The 24,485-nt window shown below is 42.0% G+C and overlaps 1 protein-coding gene across 3 annotated transcripts in view; it reads left to right on the top strand.

Moving 5' to 3' along the window:
* Positions 1–24,485, top strand: part of COL5A2 (collagen type V alpha 2 chain) — a 188,475-nt gene that overhangs the window by 74,064 nt on the left and 89,926 nt on the right. Inside the window, exon 1 of one of the 3 annotated variants that reach the window (XM_075430217.1) lies at positions 4,556–5,121. The exons of the other annotated variants lie outside the window; for them this stretch is intronic. Within the exon in view, the coding sequence (XP_075286332.1) occupies positions 5,022–5,121 (100 nt within the window). The 5' untranslated portion in view covers positions 4,556–5,021. Of the gene's footprint in view, positions 1–4,555; positions 5,122–24,485 lie in introns of those variants that run through there. 3 annotated transcript variants of the gene reach the window in all.

The raw sequence follows: 24,485 nt of genomic DNA, 5'->3' as shown, positions 1-24,485 counted from the left end.
GAGTTAAAAATGTGGTATGTCAATTTGCTGCCTTTTTTTACGCTAAGTGTGTGATCGAAGAACTTATACAAGGTGGAAATTTCAAATGGCACTTACCACAGATTTAACTGCCTACATAAAATTTGACAGCAACTCTTTCATTCACTTAAACTCACTTTGGTGAAACCACACTGCTTTTGAAAATCTGGTTTGTTTTGAACAGATACTTTTTGTATTCAAGTACAGCTTTTCATCCATTGCCATGATTACCCTGATTTCCTGTTGCTGCTAGAGGACTCGCCCAGGATTTTATTTGTAAAAGATATCTCAGTCATTTATACGAAGGCATTTTTTTGTCTGTTTGGTACAAATTAATTTAAAGCGGGAGCACTGGCACACCATAACAGTGTGAAAGGTCACTTAACTCCATTGAAAAGAGACCTTCATGTGTATTGGGATTTTAATTACTCATATGTATGCATGCTTTGAAGCATCCTAAGCTAATAATTGGTTGTTTTTTTCTGGCCTGACTTGGAGATTTTGAAAGGTGTAAGCCTGTGAATTATATTTTAATATATTTCCAAGTCCTCACAATTACCTGGTAGTATTCCCTAGCTTCATCTATGACCCAAAATGCTTTTTGACTAGTAACTTTTGAATTTCACATGTGATTTTTATGTCAGATAACATACAGTCCCTACTTATTAGCTAAAACCCAGGAATGGATATCAACAGATTGGATATTAGGGAGTGTTCAGTTACATTTTTTTTTTCCAGCGTACTGTATCTTGACGTTTCTATGAGTGCCCTACTTTTGGGGACAGCTGCTGTTTCATGAAGACTTTTTAGAGCCTATTAAAGGGAGCACACACTGCTTCTGTGTGAAGATTCTGCTCTTTTTGTTGATTTCCTTCACTTGATATCAAGATCCTTCAAATTTGAAAGTGTCTGGTTGTTCTAGTGTGAAGCATGAAACCCCTCTGCTGGGAGGAAAGGCTGGGAGAGCTGGGGCTGGTCAGCCTGGAGAAGAGGAGGCTGCAGGGAGATCTTAGAGCAGCTGCCAGTACCTGAAGGGGGCTTATAGGAAAGATGGGGACAAACTTTTTAGTAGGCCTGTAGTGATAGGACAGGGGCTAATGGTTTTAAACTGAAAGAGGGGAGATTTAGACTGGATATGAGGAAGAAATTTTTTATGTTGAGGGTGGTGAGGCACTGGCACAGGTTGCCCACAGAGGTAGTTGATGCCCTATCCCTGGAAACGTTCAAGGCCGGGTAGGACAGGGCTCTGAGCAACCTGATCCAGCTGGAGATGTCCCTGCTCACTACAGGGAGGTTGGACTATGTGGCACTTAAAGGTCCCTTCCAACCCAAACCGTTCTGTGATTCTGTTAGAAACTGATCTTTTAATCATGTGGTATCGTTGTTTCATCTCCTGGGAGTCAGAAATTGGCCACAAAGTGGTAAATGAGACCATCCTAATCTCAAACTAGAGACTGTTTGTGTCCTGCATTTCCAAATCTATTGCTCCACCAAGATGGACTAGACAAAGCGGAGAGTATTCAGTCCTACCACTTCTTCAGTGGCTCTGTCTACTAAATTTGGGTTCTTTACATACTATAAGCTTAATGTATAACAATGAGTAGGTTGAAGATGATTGTAAGGGAATCTGCCCCGGGAGTTGGGGCCCTGGATTCTCCTCCTGAGGAATTTTCATCTTGTATTAAGTTTTCCTTGGCACAGAAGATAAATGAGCTCCAAAAAGTCCGTCTGGCTTTACTTCTACTGAATATATGACCTTAGGCTAGCTTGCTAAATTCCACATTCCTCTGTTCTTACAGAATCCTAAAATCTATGGAAAAAGTGAAAAAACAGTTGGAGAGAAGTTGCTGCATAAATATACAGTATTCTTCTATGCAATATTGGTTTCTCCCCTATTGAGAGGAGGAGGGGGGAGGTGACACTGAGCATACTTGGAATTATTTATCTGCCCACTCTTAATTACTTAGTCTGACTCTTTATGGAATTTCTCACTTGTATCCAATGTGATGCTATCAAATAGCTTAGGCCTAGAAGTGAATTGGTTGAAATGAAAAATGATAGACTTAACAACTACTTATGATGCTTGTAACAAAATTGAAAACCTCTTTAAGCTCAGGTCTGTGTGACCATTTATAAGGAGGCACAAGGGGATGGATTCACTAAGCCATTTACATACTTTTGTATTCTGTTGTTCACCTGTTTTAGTCATGTGGCGTAATTTGTTGGTGAGATCAAGGCAGAAATAGATTGAAGTCTGAAGCAACTTTTAGATACTGCTGTAGGAATCTCTCTAAAGGAGAGACTAGGCTTGAAATGGCAGAAGATACCTGTGAAAAATCTCTGAGTCTTCAGAAAAGAGTTTCGCTGAAAACAATGAAAGGGGTCCTTCTGATATATGTGTGTATATATATATGTATTTTCCCTCAATGAGCTGTTGGGGGGGAAAGATATGGCACTGTAATTCTGTACTATTCTTGTTCTGGTGTTTGTCTCAGAGGCTATAACAGATAATGATTGTAAGGCTTATTCTTGCTGTGAGTAAACTAAAAATTTACCAACCTCTTGCAGATGTAAGACTTGGGGAAATAAATGTGAGAATTTGTTACCTAATTTGGAGGACAAAGTTAGCAACTACAAAGGCAATTTTTAACAATGTGTGGCCATTTCCATGGTTCTGTGGCAGAGTCTGAATTCCCTGGGGTTTCACTGTAGCTTTCCCCAGGCTGCATGGAGGACTTTCATCTGTGAGTTCTCTGAGCAGCTGTTGGCTTTATTATAAGATATTTCACATATATGTGCTCCAGTTCGTAGCATATAGTTCAAAACACCTACGTGTCTGGAATGGTTTTTTCATCAGCGAGCACAGGAGACTTTTCAAAACACTGTCCATATTCTCAGCCTTTCTCCTCTTAAATTATTAATATTTCTGTACTTAATAGTGTGACAGGTTACCTCCAGCTGTGGGAAACCTTGTGTAGTGTGGTTTTTAAAATCTGTTATTTTCCTTTTCTAATGTATACAGTGAGTTTGTGCAATTCCATGCAGTGACTTATGGCTGTAAGCTTGCTTGTTTGCTGCTCTCATAACTAATGTGCATATAAAACAGTGCAAATGGCAAAGGTCAGAGCTGGTTCTAAACTAGATATATTGTCTAAAGCACCTGATGTTCTGTGATGCAGGCTAGAAACATCAGCTTTCCAAGGGAGATTTCCTGGGGTTCTCCTGAAGCAGGACATCTAAAACATACCACTTTTGAGACTAGCAAACGGGTGCCAGTACTCGTGAGCTTGTCAAAACAGAATTTCACCTATAACTGGGCAGGATAACAAGTGTTTACTTTCGTTTTTCCAGTTGAGTTTCTCAGCTGATATTAATGATTATGATTGCTTTTCAAAATACAACTGCAGTGGCTTTCATGGCTTCAGTAGTTCTGTTCTTTGTCATAGTTGCCGTTCCTGAGCAACAGGGACTGTGGGATACTACGCTCCTGCAATGAGGCCCTGTACAGGTTTGACTGCTGTGTTGAGACTGCTTGGCGCAAAAGAGGGGGGAATTTTGATTTTGTTCTCTTTCAGCATATTTTTATGTCAGTCTCTAGTTTTGCTGTTAGAGTAGGTTTGATATAGCATTGCAGTGCTGTACCGTTTTCTGGGTTACCTTTCTTCTTCTGGGCATGCTGCTCTTTTGAAGAGACAGAAGCAAACTTGCCAGGCTTTAGGATTGTGTGTCACTGAGAAGTGCTAAATGGTGCTGTGATAACCACAGTGTTTCCAATCTGCGCGAATCCAGGAGAAGAGATTTACTTCTCACCCGCTTCTAATGGGGTTGTTCTCCAGGTGGAAGGCTGAAGATAGAACTCTTTCCAACAGGTGAATCTGTGTTTCCCTGCAGCAGGTATAGGCACCCCTATTCTTAGCCAACAAGGGGATTAGTGGTTGAGCTTCCTTTCCGCAGACGGCTGTGGGAAGAAAAAACCTCTAGCATCCCACTCCTAGCTGCGAGTGATTTGCAAAACAGAGATTTGCTCAGTGCCTACTAGAATTCAGGCACATTGTTAAGGGCTAAATGCTGGGCTGGGGCTTAGGTAGCCTTCCAGTTGTCAGGGAGCAGCAGCAGAGAGCCTTGGAGAAAAGCAGGTAGTTGGATAGCTTGGATCATCATTCTGGTGTTAGAAGTACAGAACGTCTTCCAGAGACTTGCAATAGTCTTCCCAACTGGTAGGACAGTAAATATAGAGCATGCTAAGCACTTGAGGAAAGATTATTCAGAAAAAAAATTCCCTGGAGAAAGATCATTCCCCTTTGGCAGGGGTGGAGCGGGGTGTGGTGTTGGCGGGGTCTGGACACACGCTGCCTCGGCGGCTCTGTGGCCCCTCTCGAGGGGCTGGAGCGGTGGCTGATAAGGCAGGGGCCGGTTCCCCAGGGAGAGGAGGAAATCCTCCCCTCAGCAGGCTGGACGGGATCGAGTTCCTAAAAAGGGAATCGGCGCCGAAGGGGGCTCTTCGTTCCCGGGAAGCGTGGGCTGGGTGTGGTAAAAGCAGAGCTTTCAGATCTTCCTGACGGCTTCTTACGGAGGGGTGCTTTGCTTTCTTAAGAAGTGGTCCTGACAGAGCAGACGCACTGCCCAGCAGCAGGAAAGCAGCCTCCAAGGCTCCTCGTCGGAAGAGAAGTGGAAGGAAGAGCGAAGCCGGCCCTGATTCGGTTATTTACCATCAATCAGCCTGTTGCTTGGCAGGGAGTGGATGATGAGGAGCCTGAACGGGCTGGAAAGGGGCAGGCGGAGAAGCGGAGGCAGCATTCTTCCTATTTAAAGCTGCATCCCCTGAAGGGAGCCTTTGCAGAGCGCGCTGGAGCCGGTGCTGAGAGCAAGGGCTGGCAGGCTTTGTCCTGGGACTGATGCTGGAAGGCAGCGAGACTCCCCAGCTGGCTTCATGGTGCTAAAATAACCCGACGCTTCTGCGCTTGTTGCTGCCCGGGAGGATACATGCCTCATATCTAGGCGAGATGGCAGTCTGGGTACAAACGAGAACTTTTTTCATCCTTGCTGCTTTATTGGGGCGACTGGTAACCATAAAAGCACAAGAAGAGGAAGAATATGACGGTGGTGAGTTTCCCTCCCTCTAAGAAGGAGATCAGCCCCCCCCCCCCCGTTTGTAGGCAGAGCGCTTATTGCGTGTTTTGGCTAATAAGCGGAACGGAGAACCTCTGGGGTGCGAGAGAGAGAAAAGACTTTTGCCCTTCCCTGCTGAGAAGGGGGCCGTGGGGCCGGGGCGGGCAGGACCGGGGCGAGCGGGCGGAGGGGCCCCCAACAAAGGGGCTGCGGCCGCCTGCTCGCAGCCCGCGTTCTGCCCGCTGCTGTTGAGCATCACTTCGGTGCCTGCGAGCGAGGGACCGATGGCCGGGAGGACGCGCAGGGGCTGTACGGCTTCATCAGTCGGGGGGATGGCGTGCCGACCGCCGCTTTCCCGAACCGCCAGCGGGCTGTGGCTGTTGTGCTTGCTCGGCTGTAACGCTGCCTGCTTTTCCGACAGACCGACTAGTACCTCACCCTGCAGTACAATTTGCAGGGATTTTTATCCCGTCTTTTCGAGAGTTTAACTTTTCTCGTAACTGCAGCTTCTCTGGGAGTACTTCCCAAGTGAGGAGGAGTCAAAGCCTGATGAGTAAAACAGTGCGATAGTTCGGGAACTTTTGTTCTGCAAAGCAAAATGAGACTCTCCTGGCTATGCACAGCTGTGTGAGAAGTCCCGTAGAGGGGGCACTTTCTATAATCTTGGGAGTATAATTCATATACTTGCCATAAAAGGAGGCATATATTATACATTTTTTCAGACACACATAACAAAGAAAACACTAGTGAAAATACTTCATTTGTTTGGTATCTGTTTAGTAATAATCATAGCTGCTTTTGCCTGTTTCTTTTAAAAAAAGGCAACTTCTATGTGAGATTTCTGTGGGGTGAAGTTATAATGTGTCATTTACTAGTTTGTTGCTACTATGGAAGTTATGGGATGAGCCAGTACTGTAGCAACAGCTTCTGGGATGTACTTCCCATACACTGGTGGCTGGGGAGGTACGGGGTAAGTCAGAGAGCAAAATACATTGGGATAAATTAGTGACATCTGTTTACACTTACTGCACTTATTCATCTTCCTGTTTGTCTTTTTTGTCTCCCGTACGTATGAGGAAGCTACTTCTCCAGTGTTCATTATATTAAAAACAAAACAAAAAAAACCCTAAAGCTGTTTGAGTGTGGTGTGAGGGGTGGTGCACAGTGCAGAAGAAGGGGGCTACATCCTGCACGTTGGTCTGGTTTGGCTGCATAAACAAGAGGGTTTCGGTTTTGATTTAGTTCCTGACTGAAGCCCACAGACGCTGCAGAATGGGGAGGTTTTCACCCTTAGTTTGCCTTGGGTTTAGGACTCACTTGTGCAGAGGTCTCAGATCAGTGCACATTGTATTGCACTGCGGGTGATTTTGTCTACACAGCTGTGTCACTTCTCCCCGTTCTGGTGGTCTAATGTGTCACCTGAATATAGATGTTATGGTAAAGAAACATTGGAGGTGTCAGGGGAAGCAAGGAAGGCACTTCAGGAAGCCTAGATTAGAAAAAACTATCAGACTATCAGAAAGTATGTAAAACTGTTTTACCAGTCGTTTTTTATGCTAATCCTAGAAAAAATGAGAAGGATTAAATACTGGTTGTCAACCTCAACCACAGTGGAAGAAAGAAATAGCTTTTGCAGAAGTATGTAACAGAATTTATCACAATGAGTGACTGATAGTGATAGATAAGTTGACTATTATAAAGCAGGTAAAATAATTTAAAAAAAATTTTAATGAAAGATCTGAAATACTTCTTTACACCAAACATACAGCTTAACTTTTTTTTTTTTTTTTGCACTTACAATTGCTGTGCTTTTAAGTAATGTCAGTTTCTATATTTGTTTTTTATCCTCTTGGAACCATTGCAGATTGATCTATATTGCTCAAGAACACTTGGCTGGTAGTGCTATACAGTACACACGCTTAAAATGCATGTGAAAATGTGAAAGACACTTTCAAACCTAGCGCAGCAAAAGTGGTCATTTTGAGACTGGCTGTTTTAAATGTGCATATATTAAAGTTATTTACGATTAAGGTCAGCACTGCAAAATCCTAGAAAGACTGAAAGCATTTCTGTGTAGGGGCCCAGAATAGTTCAGAAATGCAGTAGGGCCAAAAAGTGCCCAGAAGATGGTTGAAATTGTGCTGTTTAAGCACTGAATTACTTGGAAGCCCTGAACCTTTGGTATAAGGATGTATGATCTTTCCTCTTCCCTTAGGACTCAGGATAGAGGAAACTACTAGCAGAAGCACTGCATGCTTCTGCGATCCTTTTCCATCCGCTTGTGAGTGTAAATGTGATTGCTTTCTTCAAAAAAGTTGTTGAAGAAAACTAGAAATGCACCTTCAGTAGAAAAATCTCTTGGTAAACTTGAATCAGAGCTGCAGTTGTGGGAATCGCCTCCTTCAGGAGGATCTGTCTGCACAAATTCCACGTGGACGTGGTGGTGGTGGCCTGTTGCCACCATCTCCCATATTTCTCACTCCAATCATATACTTGCCTTTAGGTTCTCATCAGTTTCTGCAACACAGTCTTGTCTGAATTTTGTGGTGATTTATCCTTCCCTGTCATGCTCTTGTGGTGTCACTCTACTTCAGCTGAGATCAATGTGGGTCCTGGTACTGATTTAAAGGAATCTCGTCTGTCTTGTGGCACAGTGTGAGCAAGCAAAACCAAGCAATGTTCGTGCCATTTGAATTCATGGTCCTCTTTGACTTCTTTGAATTCTCGAGGTCTTTTGCTTTGTGTGAAAACCATGCAAAGGAGAGAGGAGAATGGACTGGCCTTAATGGAGACAGAAACAGCTGAGCTGGTTGAATGGGGGTTATTAAATATATCCCCTCACTGATATCAGAGACATTATCTTTAGGGAGAAAAGAGGTTACTACACTGCACAGTCCCCTCTCTGGGATGGGTGTTGGGGATATGATGGCAAAGGAAAGTCCGCTGTAGCTATGAGGTGGTAAGAGAAATATTGAGTATTCGTGCCAGATGATTCTTGGGTTTTATGGGTATTTCATCTTTGTAAAGAGTCCTCAAAGCTCTGAAGGAGAATGATGTGAAAAGGGAAAAAACCAAATATCTTTGTCTTGCTAATTCTCACAGTTTTGGCAAGGATGATCCTTGATTCTTTTTCCCCCCCAACAGTTCCAGATCCCAAGATCATTCACTTATAGGTGTACCTCTTTCTAAATGAGAAAACATACATATGTGTCCGTGTGCATTAGTATCCATGTTTATGGGTCTAATTATAGCAAATAACTCAAATAGAAGTGATTATAGCTCTAAACAAGCAGAAAATGAGAATCCATTATTTATAAAAAAAAGAAAGTCACAGTTCTTTGGGGACTGACTCATGATTTCTGAATATTTGTGGTTGGCTCCCTTGCTTGTAAAAGTGTGGGAAGGAGACTCTACACAGAAACGTCCTCAGGAAGATTCCTCTTGCGCAGACTGAGTAAACCTTTGCTCAAAATTATGGAGTACGTAAAATTGAGGTTCACATTAATTTATCCACATTAGCTTGGCTTTTTTTAGAAAATACTTTGTGGTTGAAGAATAATTGCATGCTGTGGTTGTTAGCGATGGCACTTTTTTGCCACAATGTTTACAAATATAGATTATTGCCATAGAAACCAAATGGCCATTTCATGCTCTCATTCACATTTTGACACACTTGCATTTCATTTCTTGGTGACGTCCTTTCATCTTTGCAGTCTATTTCAGTATGATAACATTCTATCAGGTTGATTTATTCATGTAAAATGTTATAGGATTGGTCCTGTTTAACCGTAATGTATATTAACATAAAAATAAGTCTTTTTCAATTTGTTAACTCCTTAGAAGTTTTCAGAAAAAAATAAATGTCCACCAAACCCCTCAATTTATTATAAATTTACCTAGGAAAACCCTGCTTAGGAACAGCACCTGGTGTTGAAGCAGTATTTACTATTTCTGTCTAGGTTAACTGGGAGTTAGATGACTTTACTTTCATTAGCATTAGAACTGGTCAACTTGCCACATTATTTGTTTTTTGGTGTTTTGTGAGATCAGAAACATAGGGATTCTTGTGTGTACGTGTGGGGAAGCAGAAACTCTGAAGGCAGACCTTCATGCATACTATGAGCCTTTAAAAAAAACAGCACCGATGTTCATGGCCTGTGTGCAACTATTTTTCCATATACAGAGAAAGGCAACGAACTCGGTGCCAAAAAATAATACAGTAATAATAAAAAATAGTCGGAATTCCAACTAGAGGCATGTGATCTATCCTTATATGTACACTGATTGTTTCACCCATGTTTGTCTCTGTGACCCTGCACATTTTTGTGTGTAACGTCTTGATGATAGAAATTTTTTTCTCAAAAATTCCTCTTAGAAAGAGCAAAGCAAAGTGCCAATCCAATGGATTCTCAGCTGGGTCAGTGGAGAGAAGCTGGGCTTGCACGTCCACTTATTTTACAGAAAAAAGAACCTGTTCTTAATCTAATGCATAGGGCAAAACCAAGTATCCTTTAGTGTAAAATGGATAAATTAATCAGATTAACTTGGAATTTCAGTTTTCGACAAAGGCTTCTTGGAGTTTGACCTTTCGGAGCACGAGGACAGATTGTTGCCCTCGCTGCCTGAAATCTCAAACTGCAGCAGACCCACCGTGTCAAACTGCCCGTTGAATGCCCTGATGAGAGCGTCATGAGCGGGAGGGCAGGTATCATTCGAACTGGAATGTCTGATGCATTAATTCAAAGAATAATGAGAAGGGGATGAGGAAAATGTGTTTCAGTAGTATAAGTGTTCTTCAGTTATTTAAGAAATTGGGTACTTTCAAGCAGGAGAAAAATGGTTTATGTGTCACATGGCACTTTGAAGGTGAGAGGTACCTCAGAAGTGATATTTCATACTGTTTCCATCTTTAATGCAGTCAATATGTTATATGTGTACAAATTGTACATCTTCTCCATGGTTTTTGTCACAGATCATGTTCTTTTTATGCTTTTTCTGACTTAAATTCCAAGAAATTTGAAGAGTTAGTGCTGTTGCTGCACTACCACAAAGGACAAACCAGTCCTACTGTCTATAGGAAGCGACACAAGCATTTATTCGTGTAAATTCTTGTTTTGTAGGTTGATTTATGGTTCTAAAAACAATATAGCATGCAGAAACCTTTGTATGCTGGTAAGCCCTCAGTGCTGTGGTAGTTAAAATATCCAAACCATTACTTACAATTATCTTTTCTGAGTAAGCAACATACATTTCTCATAGCCTGCTGTGCTGTCTTTTATTCTTGTAGTGAGAAACAATTCCATTATTCCACTGTCCCACCCGCGTTTGCTGCGGAAAGGTCATGTGTTACATAAGCACGAAGACTAAGAATGGTTGTCAGAGGGCCAGCGGTGGGATGCTCTCTGTACTGGGAACCTCTATTCATGCAGACCCTTGGGATTCCATTTTTATTAGCTGCTGAAGATAGGTCTTGTCCTTGGAGAGCTGGTGTAAAGTTCTTCCTTGGCCATGCTGCTGCCAGCTGAAACTTGATTTGAGTTTTAGAGAATTTATATTTTTCTGTAGCTTTGTGTAAATAGTACAGTTGAGAGAATGATATAATGGAGTAGTTTTTGTACTGAAAAACTTCCACGGTATTTTGTGTCTTCACTGTTTTTCATTTATAGCCATTGGACTATGTAACAGTAGCATGGGAGGGCTAAAGAATTAATTTGAATCTCTGTGCCCCTGTTCTTTGGATAATGTGCCTGAATAGAAACACAAGCAGCTACTCTGATACTGCTGGCAGGAATTCAGAGTTTTGGACGTGAACTCATTTAGAGTAGGAACAGAAGAGTAAACTGTCTCACTGAGGCCTGTTCCCTGCTGCGCAGTAGATGTCTGGCTGAGAAGGTCCACACAGTATCTTCTCCAAATACTCTTCGGTTATGCAGTGCTTGCCAGCATCCTTCAGCAAGCTGACCATCCAAAGTGAAGGATTAAAGGCACGATGACAGTGTAGTGCAGGAGGAGATTGAGGGAGGTAAAAGGTATCGTCACAAGTCTGTCCTGGCCCAGCTGCTCCAAGATTAATGCTGCACATTAAAATGGTAATGAGAATACAGGCTAAAAGCCAGGAAGAAACTGTTCCTCGTTTGCAGAGAACTCCTGTCATGTGTCCCTGGATAGCTGTGTTACTACAGGTAACCTCAGAGGTTATGCTGAGAGTTTTGTTTAAAGCAGTCCTCTCTCTCCCAGATATCACAGAAGACCTTGACCGATTTTCATATTTTTTTAATCACTTACTAGTCTGAGGTCTCATGTCTTGTCTCTTGTTAAATATCACAGTAGGCCAAGAGAAGAATATTCAAGGGAAAAATTAAAGTAGAAACAGTGAACAGAAGCTGTGCTTGCTTGCCTGTTTTCCTCTCAGCTTTACTTAAATGCTTTCTTTACAGGGTTCTACAAAATCTTCTGAAGTCGTGAAAATGTGATATAATAATGTAATACTGAAGTGATTGCTATCATATGATAATTATTTTTATCTTATTTCCTGTCTTGAAGTGGTTCTTTCCCTCAGCTGCAGTGCCTTAAGTTTTCCCAGTACTGAACTTTGCGTGTTCTGTGGCTCGGTAACAGCATCCCGCAGCATGTTGTTGAGATAAATAATGGAAATCTCCCTAGCAAGAGGAATGTCCTTTAGGCTAGGATGTGTGATTAGGTTTATTAGGTCTAGGGACAATTTAGCCATATTTAGGCCATCAGTACTATCAAGTTGCCTGAATTATGAACTATAACTATTGTTAATAAATAAAGTAATCAATAAATGTGCATTCCTTTTTAAATAAAGTAAGATCCATCTTTAGCTTCCTCATTTACATTAATGATGAGCCTCTTGGTAGAAAAGATACCATTGAGTAGCTGAGTGATCTCATTCCTCTTCTCAGACTCCTGGAGGTTTCCTGGAATTCCTCTTTCCGTCAGAAAATGAGAATATACTTTAATGTCACTTATCTTCACATATGTCCTAGTCCCAGTCATAGAATCATAGAATGGTATGGATTGGAAGGGGCCTTATAGATAATTTCCTTCCAACCCCCCTGCCATGGGCAGGGACCCCTTTCCACTAGACCATGGTGCTCAAAGCCCCATCCAGCCTGGCCTTGAACACTGCTGGGGAGGGGGCAACCTGTGCCAGCGCCTTACCACCCTCATAGTAAAGAATTTCTTCTTAATATCTAATCTCAGTCTCCCCTCTTTCAGCCTGAAGCCATGACCCTTTGTCCTATCACTCCATACCCTTGTACAAAGCCCCTCTCCAGCTCTTGCAGGCCCCTTCAGGTACTGACAGGCTGCTCTGAGGTCTCCCTGCAGCCTTCTCTTCTCCAGGCTGAACAGCCCCAGCTCTCCCAGCCTTTCCTCACAGCAGAGGGGTTCCAGCCCCCCAGTCATTGCTGTGGCCTCCTCTGGCCCTGCTCCAACAGCTCTAGGTCTGTCCTGTGATGGGGTCTTCAGAGCTGAACACAGGACTTCTGGGTCTCACCAGAGCAGGGGGGCAGAATCCCTCCTGCCCTGCTGGCCACACTTCTCTTGATGCAGCCCAGGATGTGGTTGGCCTTCTCGGTTGTGAGTGCACAGTGCCAGGTCATGTTGAGCTTCTCATCCACCAGCACCCCTAAGGCCTTCTGCTCAGGGCTGCTCTCAATCCATTCTCTGCTGCACCTGCATTTGTGCTTAGGATTGTCCCAGCCCGTGTGCAGGACCTTGCACTTGGCCTTGTTGAACTTCATGAGGTTCACAGGGGCCCACCTCTCCAGCCTGTCCAGGTCCTTCTGGATGGCATCCCTTCCCTCCAGTGTGTCGACCACACCACACAGCTTGGTGTTGTCACCAAACTTGCTGAGGGTGCACTCAATTCCACTGTCCATGTTACCAACAGAGATGTTAAATGGTGCCAGTCCCAATATTGACCCCTGAGGAACGCCACTTGTCACTGGTCTCCACTTGACCGCAACTCTTTGAGCGTGACTATCCAGCCAATTCCTTATTCACAGGGTGGTCCACCCATCAAATCCATGTCTCTCCAATTTAGAGATAAGGGTGTCATGTGGGACAGTGTCAGATGCTTTGCTCAGGTCCAGGCAGGTGACATCAGCTGCTCTTCCCTTATCCACCAATGCTGCAACCCCATTGTAGAAGGCCACCAAATTTGCCAGGCACCATTTGCCCTTAGTGAAGCCCTGCTAGCTGTCACCAGTCATCTCCTTATTTTCCATGTGCCTTAGCATAGTTTCTAGGAGGATCTGCTCCATGATCATGCTGGGCACAGAGGTGAGACTGATTGGCCTGTAGTTCTCTGGGTCTTCGTTTTTCCCCTTTTTAAAAGTGGGGGTTATGTTTCCCCTTTTCCAGTCACTGGGAACTTCACTGGACTGCCGTGACTTCTCACGTATGGTGGGTAGTGGCTTAGTAACTTCATCCACCCATTCCCTCAAGATCCATGGACGTACCTCATCAGGTCCCATGGACTTGTGTACCTTCAGGTTCCTTAGACAGTCTCGAACCTGATCTTCTCCTACAGTGGGTGGTTCTTCATTCTCCCAGTCTCTGGCAGCGATGCTTTGCTCAAGAAGTTAAGGTCATGAAAGGACAGCATTCTCTATGGTAGCTGTGACTAAGCACACAGAAACCTGCCAACTAAATCAGCTAAAATGGAGATTAACTACTGAGGACTCCAGCTGGCAAAGCATGTTGTGGTTCTGGGGTTGTCCTGGCTTAATGCTGCCTGGCAGCATGACTGCTGATACCAATCTGGCTGAAGGTGTCTTTAGATGTCAGGTATTAGTTTGACAAGGAAAGGTCATTTGTTATCGTTCTGGAAAATTCATCATTTATTCATCCAGAAGTTTGAAAATCTATTGGACTTGAGGTCTTTGGAGATAGGAACAGATCTTCCCAAAATATTTTAAGGGTCAGACTTGCAGATGGTACTGTAGCATCTTTGTGTCCCCCAAGGGAGAACGTTAGCCTCAGTCATTGTGTGTACTGTTGAGTTATAATTTACATGGCTGTTGTTAACAGGGAGAGATATTGCAGAGTTCCCCCACCAAGAAGTGTAAAAGGCTATTGCTTGATGGCTTTATGTTGTGTTGATGTAAAAGCATTGGACTGCTGATTAAGCATTTGATTCACTGTCTTACGAAATCTTAGAGTTAGTATTGGCTTGAATGTTGCTGTTGGGATTGGTAGGAAAATTAAATAAATGTACGTAGTTAAGAATACTGTATCTTTATTATGGATGAAATCTCATGGTTTCACAGACCATATGAAGGACCAGGATGTTAATGAAGTTGACAGATGATAATGAGGAATTAAATACTTAACATCTGCAAGGGCAAAAATACAGGTAAGATATACAAAGAGAAGTATCTTAGAAAAGTGTGGGCTGGACTGATGACAGAATTTTGCATTGTGCTCTATGGTAGAGGGGGCTAAAGTTAAGGATGCTGTTCTTAGTCGCATCGCAGGACTTGGTAAAGAAAAATGCAGCTCTCATGAACTGCCAGAGAGGCGTCGGGTTTGAGGTGGGGCTCGTACCTCTCAGGGAGCCCTTGGGGCTGGGCCACTGAGGCATCGTTGTCCTATCATGACTTCAGGCCATGGAAAAGGAGTGGAAGTAGTTTGCATTTTCCACTCCTTCAGAGGCATAGACAGAAGGTACTATCTCTTTTCCTCTGTATTCATTTTCCATTAAAGGACTGGCTGCTTTTATTACAAAAAAACCCCAAACCAACACACCATAATGCATGCATTGAAAATCTATTGATTTCTAAAAGGAAAGATTATCAGCTTCTTAGCTTCCTGATGCTGTTAAAGAACCTCCAGCGTTGAAGGTGTATTTTCTTTAACTCACGCAGGGCATGGAAGAGCTTTTCACGTGCTACATATCAGCCTTTACAGTGTTTCTATAGGTATGCGAGGCATTAAAATGATGTTTTTGACAAAGGGCTTACAAGACAGGATTGTTGTGTTATGCATACTTTGTATCTTGTGACACACAGCATCTGATTTGTTAGCCATCCTATATTTTATAAAACTGAACCTTTAAAAACAGCTTGAATTGTCTGAGTAGTGAAGGGGAATGCTCACAGCAACAACTTCTGCAGACACGGCTAAGACTTTAGTAGACCTGGTATTCAAATCATAGCACTTTGATGGCATCGTTACAAGCAGATTGTACCAAAGACTCCCAGTTTTACATCTGAAATCTCGTTTTGTCCATTAAAGGCTTTTTTTTTTTTTTTCTGGAAATCTTAGTGAAAAAATAATGTATTTCAATTTAGAATTGTGTGCACTACAAAAAGAACACAGTTTTGAATATAACATGTTGCTCCATATTTATTTTAAAGATCTTTAATTTAGAACTCAAATCAGGAATGTTTTGGGCTGTAAACCTACCAGTACACATGCTTAATTTTTTAAAAGAAATTTGTGTGTGTGTGTCACTCTGTGTTAAATTTTAGAATACTGTAATACATAGTGTGTTAAATATATGTAGTGCATTTTATATATATAACAAGTGTGATTTCTTAAGACATCAGACATTCCCACTGTATGGGAGCTGCATTGCAAGGCAGATGCATCTCGCTGGTGAAAGTAATGGAGGATGGTTTCCAGATGTTTAAATGTTTGCTTTGGCAAGAGTCAGAAAATACTGGAACATGCACTGGCAACAAAGGAAGGGAAGAACCTGATGTAAGAGGCATTAAGCCTGGCGACAAGCAAAGCAGAACATGGAAAATGGAGCCATATGGGGAAGGAAGAGCCAACACGACAGTGCGGCTGCTGTGGCAGCACTGAATATTGGAATTATACTAATGGCTGGCAGAGTGCTGGAAGCCCTCTTCAAAATTCAGGACTGAGGTTACAGAAACTGTCCTTTACCTGGTTTTCATTTTTTTTTTTTTCTGGTTGAAACATTTGCTGTAGCGATAGAAAGTTTTATCTAAACCTGTATATTGAGATTGGGTAGCTTGGGTGTGCTTTGATTTTATGTCATTGCTGTAAAGTGCAGGACCTTCCTATGAATTTGTGCAGGCTGAGCACAAAGCATCCTTGATCTCAAATGAAGCCTTAGGGTACTACTGTAATATACATACTGAGTCATCGTGCTAATAATATATTTCTTGAATGGCATGGATTTTCCTGTCGAATAGTTGACCAGTTTCAGAAGTGGAATCTGGCTCCTCGGCACCGAAATCCCTAGACAGTGAATCACAGAAACTGTTGCTGTAGGCGTCAGGAAGCACACCTTTGTGTGGGGTTGGCTGTCCTTCTAGTGTACAGACCAAAGCTCTGCAGCTTTACCACATTGTGTCAAAATGTTCATACTGCTTGGGGCTTTTCGGGGCAGGGTGGGATGATGGGGAGGGAAGAGTTAAATCTTGATCTCTTCGGGCTGTGCATGTTTGCCCTCATGAAGAAGGCCACGGCCAACCAGTGTGAATTGCACTGCTCTAGTTTTTGTTAGCGATACCTTTCTAATGGGTTTAAAACTGAGGATATGGAGCACTTAGTTCTTTGGGTGGTGTGGTGGGGCTTTTTTTTCCCTTTTTTCCAGATGTTCTCTGTTTCTCTGAGCCTCCCCTGGTTTCCTAGGAAACATCTGCAGGTCAGAATGCGTCTTATTTTACAGGCACTGTGCAAGATAGGCAGTTTATTTTGTTTGTGTTTGAATGTAATGAACACAGAAAGTAAATATTTGGTGATTTAAATCTCCCATTCAGGAGAGTACTTCAGAACCCAACTTGAAGCACATGAATAGCCTTATTTCTTGTAATGAGATGACTGATATCTAGTTATGCTTGCCTAACTACCTTAATGAATGAAGACTTTAATTATTTCAGTTTTTCATTTGAAAGAGGGCAACAAATGTCGGGATCTTTTCATCTGTGGTAATAATTAATTAGGAAAAATGATGTAGCAGTGAGATACTTGTAATAAAAGAGTGCTTATCTTAGAAATCTTTTATTAATTATACTGAAAAAAATTAAGTGCTCATAGACATTATTTTCATATGAGCAGTGTTTTTAAATCTATTATCTCTGGAGTATTAGAGGTACGCAACCTTTTTACGAGCAACCACCATGCTGAGTTTTGCTGTCTTTCCGCCCAAATTCACATGATTTTGACTGATGGTTGTTTCCAGTCATGAGTTAAACATCAACCCACAAACGCAGCCCACTTTCTGGTTTCAGGGGGAACCAGGAGTATCTCGGGGGCTTTGGTTTGAGTTTGCTCTGTACTCAAATCAGATGCAGAAAAGGTCATTGCGGGATATTGGTGCCAAAGAACAAGAAAGTTAAGGCTTTCGGGGTTCTAAAGACAGTCCATGCATGCAGTATGATAGACAAACTCCTGGCCAATTTTATGTGAAGCTATAAAATGTTCAGTAGAGTCTTAACTTTGGGGTAAAATTAAGCATGCCGAAACTGGATAGTGATTTAACATTTGATATAACATCCTAATCTGTAGCTCTGCCTGGAAGAATGCTTCAGGAGCCCTAGCCTGGTGGGATGGTGCTAGGAGGAAGCGTGACTGCGCCTGGAAAGGGGAGGCTCCAACGGTCCTGTTTTCTGACAGGACACAGCTGTGGCTTACTCCAAGTCCTATAAATGTCAGTGAGTGTTGACTCAATGCCATGAGAAGAAACTTTCTGCTGTGATAGTTCCCTGGCTTTCTTCACTGGGACAGGAATTGCAACTGAGCAATTGATGACACGCTATTTCAAAATGCCACACAAGAGAGTAAGATCCTGCTGCTTTTCTTCATGTCTCCATCAAACGTCCCTGCTTTCAAAGCCCCAATTGCTCCATTGGGACTACTTGGCGAGTAGAGTTCTCTTGAGAAAAGAAGTAAGATATTATACTTTGTGCTGCCTTGTTTTTTTTTTCTTTTAAGCATGCTTATCCCATAGGTTAAATGTTTAAACGGGAAAACATGAGTCTGAAAATACAGCTGAAAATACATCACTGCTTTTGAGATAAAGCTGATCTGTGGGCTGAAAGACGACGAGTTGAAATGAAAGCATGCACTGTTGGATAGTATGTTATCTAGATTTATAAGCCACTAACTGATACTCAAATTAGCTGGGAAAGTCTCAAGATCCAGGAGTGTATAGCTTCATCAAGGAGTTACTTAAGGGCTTCGGTCTTGGAGGACGCTGTGAGATGCTGTGCAGCAGTTGTTACAATGAATTACAGTAGAAGTATAGGCTGTCTTGAGCCTGTGTGTAAAGTCCATTTTCGAGTTTGCCCTTTTGTTTCCACTCTCAAGAAGGAAAAAAGATATGGTTTTAATGGCTCCCTAATATCTCCCAGTATAATCAAATAAAACTGAATCTGGTTAGGATTAATGAAGTGGTTCATCTTCTGACTTCAACCATAGGTTTGGGGCTGGTCTGGTTTAGCAAAATGGTACACTTTACTAAAACTAGTTTCTGGTGATTGTTTGTTAGAACTACCAGCTTATACCCCTGGTCACAAAAAAGTAGAAATCAATTCTTTTTTTTTCCCTAAATTTTTTTCCTGAATTGGATTTTATTTCTTTATAAGATGGCTAAATTCACTCTCCACCTTATTCTTGCGTGTGTGCATGCACGTGCTCTCTGTTTTGGATGCTGAAAGACTGAAATTCCTCCTTGAAGTTTGTAAGACTTAGAATTTTCCACATCATTTGTTTATACAATGTAATGCAGTTCACAATGAAATGTAAATACCAGGACACTGATGCTCCTGCGTTTGCAGATAGCATTGACTTCTAACTGTTTATTAAAATGGCAGAGCTAGCTTTAGGACATTTTGTCATAGTCAGGCAAGACAAATAGCTAATTGTTATGAGCCCTTTTGGTATCTAACAAACTGTGAAGTTTGGGACTAGAACTTGCTTAAGCCTGGTTCTTAGTACTTATCTCAGTAGGCAGAGGGTGAGTTTTTTCTAGGGGCGTGGTGGTGGTGTAGGTTTTGTTGGGGTGGGTTCTTTGGTTTGTTTTCCTCCCCCTGGAGTTATCTAGTAGAAGTAAGACGGGGATTTGGCAAATGATTTCAGAGCTCATGCAGGAGAAGCTTCTCTTGCCCCTCCCTGTGTCCTGTAAAAGCAGTGCTTCTAGTACTGCTAGCCTTGCTCTGAGAAGGCAACAACAAATGCTATCAGTCAACTATGGTTAAGGCAGGTTTGATAAAAGAAATTGCATATGGTTCTGGCTGACCTTAGCCTCTGTCACACTGAAAAATTTTGCTAATGTCTTCAGTTTGCTTAGGATTAACAAAGTCAATTTTTCAGGAATAGAGGTACTAAAAAGAGAAAGCAACTGCTGCGTAACCTATAGGTCATTACAGATGGTATACAATTATATAGCAATTATATTTTTTGTGCAATGGAGCACAATCTCTTCAGACATCTGAAATGTTTCTTTGAAGTCTTAATGAACTAAACATATCCCCTGTTCCTAAGGGTGATGTAGGTGTGTGCTATTCTTCATGTGTAGCTCTGCTATACATTTTTGTAGCCCAGTAGTAGGTTTGGGGCTGGGAGAACTTGCAGATTTGGCCATTAATCTTACTGATAGATGTGCTACGAAAGAACACAAAGTATTTCCTCAAAATACGTTTTTCCTCTCTTCAAGCTTACACTAGTTTTCTTGGGTTTCTTCTTTTTCTTTCTTCCCGTCCTGTGGCAAACATGTAGGAGCCTGCTACCAGGCAGTTCTGATTTTGGAAAAGGAATTTTTATCTTCACGCAAAGTGCCTGAAGGGCAGTGTTTTCCTTTCAGTCCAACTAAATGCATAACGAGGTTTCCATCACCTGTGTTAATAGACTCACGGCTGTATTATGAAGAGTCTGATATGCTTGCAAAATTCAGGTTTTCATAACCTGTGAAATTTCTGGTGTGTCATATGCGATTAAAGCTCAAGTCATGTGTTGTGCAAGCACTTTAGATGGTGCTTACTCAGAGAAACTTTCTGCAGAAAAAAGCGTCACTGGTGTGTATGCTGAGGTGTACTGTTTGGGCTGGGTGTGAACATCCTTTGTCTAGTAAAAAGGAAAGATTTGGTGAAGCCTTGAACAGGCCGTTATATATGTTACTTAGGCTGCATAAGAATATTAAGACAGAACAGAGAGCAGAAAAAAACTTAAAACGTGTTACAAGTCCATTTGACCTAAACCGACTTTGCTTTTTTCATTAAGGAGTGTTCTTTCTGAGTCATTGTGCATTTGAATTCTCCATTTTTATAACATGTGAATAGTCCAGCAATTACCTGAAATTAATCAGTTGTTAGCTGTGTAGGAAAGTTTTCCACTCAGTTTAAGGTGTTCTCTGCATTCATAAGAATTAAATATTAAAAAAAATAATACCAGGACTTCAGGTGCTTGAGGTCTGATTCAAAGGGAAGAAGTTTCTAAAGCCAGTTTTAGAGCCTGTGTGAAGCATAGCCTGGCTCCTGTGCAGTGCGCCTCCGAGTCAGTATTACGAGCTCTGCTGATTTGTGTGATTTGGCACGAAAATTTCAAGAAAGCAATAGTGTTTCTGTTCTTCAAGCACTGATAGAGATTTAGAACAGGAAATAGACAGTTGAAGAGAACTTTTTCTCAAGATGTATTAAAGTGCCTCATCAATCGTATTTTAATATTCCTGTATTATGTGGACTTCGAAATGGATTTTAATTCTGGATTATTTTGAAAGCATCATGTTGCTACAGCATAGTAAAATGACATCCCTTTCCGAACCAGTCTACATATCAGTGCGTTATTCCTAAGATCTTCATGCGTAAAGGATGCTGCACTGCTCATGGCTAGGGGAATGGAAACCTAGAGTGATGAGACGTCTATTTCCATCTCTCTGCTGATTCTGAATATTCCCTTGGGATACTAACGGGGAACACTCAGTAGGGAAGGCCCTCCCTACAGGTTCATTCACACAGTGACCACCACCTGGATAATGGTATTTCAAAGGGAGCTCTAGACACCTGTTTTACATCAGGAATGTTTAATTGTGTAGCTCATTTGCAGGAGGATGCCTTGCCATTTTTGTATGCTGTCCTATTTGGAAGAAGATGCTACTGTTACCAGAGAGATGATTTACATGGATGCTATTCTGCTCTTTCATTGTTTATTACCAGATGCACATATGGGATTTAATTTATTGTCCGTGAGATATTCTGAAGAATAATAATTATGTTCTGAATGAAGCAGTCGCAGGCTTTGTGCCTTACCAGTTGGCTCTTCTGCCTTGGTGCTGATCACTGGGCTCCTCAGAGTGTATGCTTTTTGGAGAGAGCTTGCTGCTAATGAATGAGGCCTGTTTTCCATGTTGACCTGAAATTGTACATAATTACCTAAATCCAGCCAACCATAACAATGAGGTGCACATACAAAATGTACTTCATAGAGGGATTTTATAGAGCTTACAATGCAGTAAAGTTGAAATTATATAGCTGTTTATGGGAAATGTATGATTAGTTATGCCCTCCACTGTGCCTGCCCTCAGTTCTGCACTGTGAAAGAACACATCATCTGTGTCGGTACTTCTGTGAGCTTGGCTGTTTCCGTGTTTTGGCTAGAAACAACATTACTGAACAATAGGAATGGCTTTATGTTGCTCTTTAACACCTTTACAATAATGTGAATTTCCCAATTACGGGAATTTTAGCACAAAATTAATTTATTCTTTGATATTTTTAGTTCAGTCAAGCAAGAAATTCATTGCTGTGTATTTATAAACATCTCCGGGCTTCTTCAGGCTTGATCGTGAGCCTATTACTCAGCCCTCAGCTAAGGGCAGGGCATTAGCAGACTTCGGAAGGTGCAGTTTCTCTCCCAAGTGTCAGTAGGATGATGGAGGGAACTTCGCTCTGGCAATGTGATGTTTACTTAGGGCAGTAGAGCAGGATTTGGACTGGCGTTTGACTGGGAAGCCCCACTGCCGAGCTGCCCCCTTCTCAGGGTGAGAAACACGTTTTGGGCAGGGAATTCACTTTTATTTGACTGAGACATTGAATTTCTTCATTTCACATGCCAGTTTTCCTTGCTCCGAGCAAGACAAACAGTAACCATTGTGTTCCTGCTCCTTCCTTGCACCCTGCCTGGCCTCAGCTCCGTCTTTGGTGGTCACCTTCCAGCACTGGTTCAGACTGGGAATTACCGAATTCTTAATTGCTCATTTGCTCCAAAATTATTTTAATTGTAGGTGAATTACTTTGAGGGTAGAAAGGGACAGCTGGTTTATTTAGTATATACCGATTCCCATTTGTGAAACTAACAATTAGAAAACCAATGATGGATTGACGGTCCTAATTATGATTAAGAGTTGATTTCTACATTGGAAAAGTTGAATAAATATGTCAATTATTCATGTTATCCTTGATAGATTAGCATGAAAGTAAACAAAGTGATTCATTTCAAATCGACGTTTCAAACAGTGGAATTTTATTCTCACAACTAAGCTGATAGTGAAGTGGAAACTAGCTGTGTTTGATTCTCCTATGACTCAGCACTGAGCCAGCAACCTTAGGTATTTTACATGTAGTGGAAATACTTCTCATGCAGTAGGCGTTTAAATAGCTTGAGGGAGGGACACCTGTGCAGATTTTGTGTATAACTGAGATGAGTAACACTTTATTTGGACACAATATTAACAGGTTTATTTGTACAAGAAAAATTTTGACTGAGGAATTGAGGACTTAAACATGCTTTATTTTTCTTCTTTAATGCAGCTATCAGGAGGTTCACATGTTCTATTTATTTTTCCTCTAGTCTGCAGTATGTAATGTAAGTTCAGAGCTTGGGAATGGTCTTAGGAAAACTGCTTGGAATTGAAAATCCCTTTCGCCTGAAAAAGTTGTGCCAGGAGTCCGTGCTGAGACGCAGGAGCAGCTACTGATCCATGGGTGACACCCAGGCTGCCGCTGTAACGAGCCTGCTCCATTCTTTTAGGCTGGTACCTTTAAATGCTAAGCTAGTCTTTGTTTAAGGGCAAGCCACCATTTATTTACTTCAGCTTTCATGAAGGAGGCCTATCCCAGGGTCTAGGCAACCTGCCATCAATTATCCACACAATTCATAACAATAAAAGCAAAAAAACAGCAAACCATACCCACGTTTGCCAACTGCTTTAGCTTAGGGGAAATGAAATCATCCAGCCCCTCGCATTCCCTTAGGCCCTGCAACTCGGCCCCTATCAAACATTTGTTCCAGAAACAAGTTATGTCTCTGCTGGAGTTAAAAATGTACATGTTAATATATTCCAACAGATCATGAAACTTCCTAGCTTAGAAAGCTAGCTGTGCCAAGCTCCTCTTCTGTAGACTATAATTTCCTTTCTAAAGAGAGAAGCAGCATCTGGACCTGCTCAGTCCCCAGCACAGTATTGCTCTTCCACGTCAGCAAGCTGAAGCTCCAGTGCGACTGGCCAGGGTCAGCTGTGGACTGCCTGGAATCTTCTTATTAAACAAGCCCGGAGTTTTGGATCTGGACCAAACCCCCAGTACTGAACACTGTGGGACATTTGAAAAGTCCTGTTTCTAAACCAGAACTCGGTTGCAAAAGGTCATCAATGTATACTACAGACGTTTCCCTGTGTGCTCTGAGTCTCCCACTTCAAGTGCAAAACCTTCTCCCAGCACGGCTAGGACTCAAAAGACAATAAATGGGGGGGGTCTGCTGTCATTCGTTTGTGCAACGGATAAGGGAATAAATAGGTTAACTTCTAACTTTCTGAGATCAGAATCGAACTGGCAGTTTAGGATTATCTCGGTTTACATAGAAGAAATTGTTCAAAACTTACGTTCTTAGCCACTGTCCCTTGGTAGAAATGTTCCAGTAATTAAACTTCTGTCAAAGGCCGTATTTGAATTGTGGTTATATAAAATTATAATGTATTTGGGATGATTGGTAGGATATTAATTTAGGGGCGAGAATGATGTGATATCCCATTTCAGCTCTGGTTCTGTCTCCCTGGTTCTTTCTAGACTACTGTTCTTCTGACTTTGCTAAGAGAATATACAGTAACGTTATTCTTGGCACCAGATTAACCTGAGGATAGTTGGCTGCTGACATGCCAGGATAGATGGAGATGTAAAAATGGGCCTTGTGGTGCTCATTAATCAGGGAGATGGGAACAAGATGCTTCCAGTGGAGAGGAGTTGTCTCCTGACCTTACTGCCTGAAAAAAATCTCCAAACCATCACACTAAAAACCCAACACCTTCACCCCCTCCAAAAAAACAAACCCAAACCAACACCAGGCTGGGTTTTCTGATTTTGTAGATGCTGTGTTTGAAGCCAACTCCCACCCAGCACTTTTCTGAAAGTCTTGGTTGAGCA

Source organism: Opisthocomus hoazin, chromosome 9, assembly GCF_030867145.1.
Source record: "Opisthocomus hoazin isolate bOpiHoa1 chromosome 9, bOpiHoa1.hap1, whole genome shotgun sequence".
In the NCBI taxonomy this organism is placed as follows: Eukaryota; Metazoa; Chordata; class Aves; order Opisthocomiformes; family Opisthocomidae; genus Opisthocomus; species Opisthocomus hoazin.
Note: the sequence above shows the minus strand (reverse complement) of the source record. Positions and strands in the feature narration are given on the sequence as shown.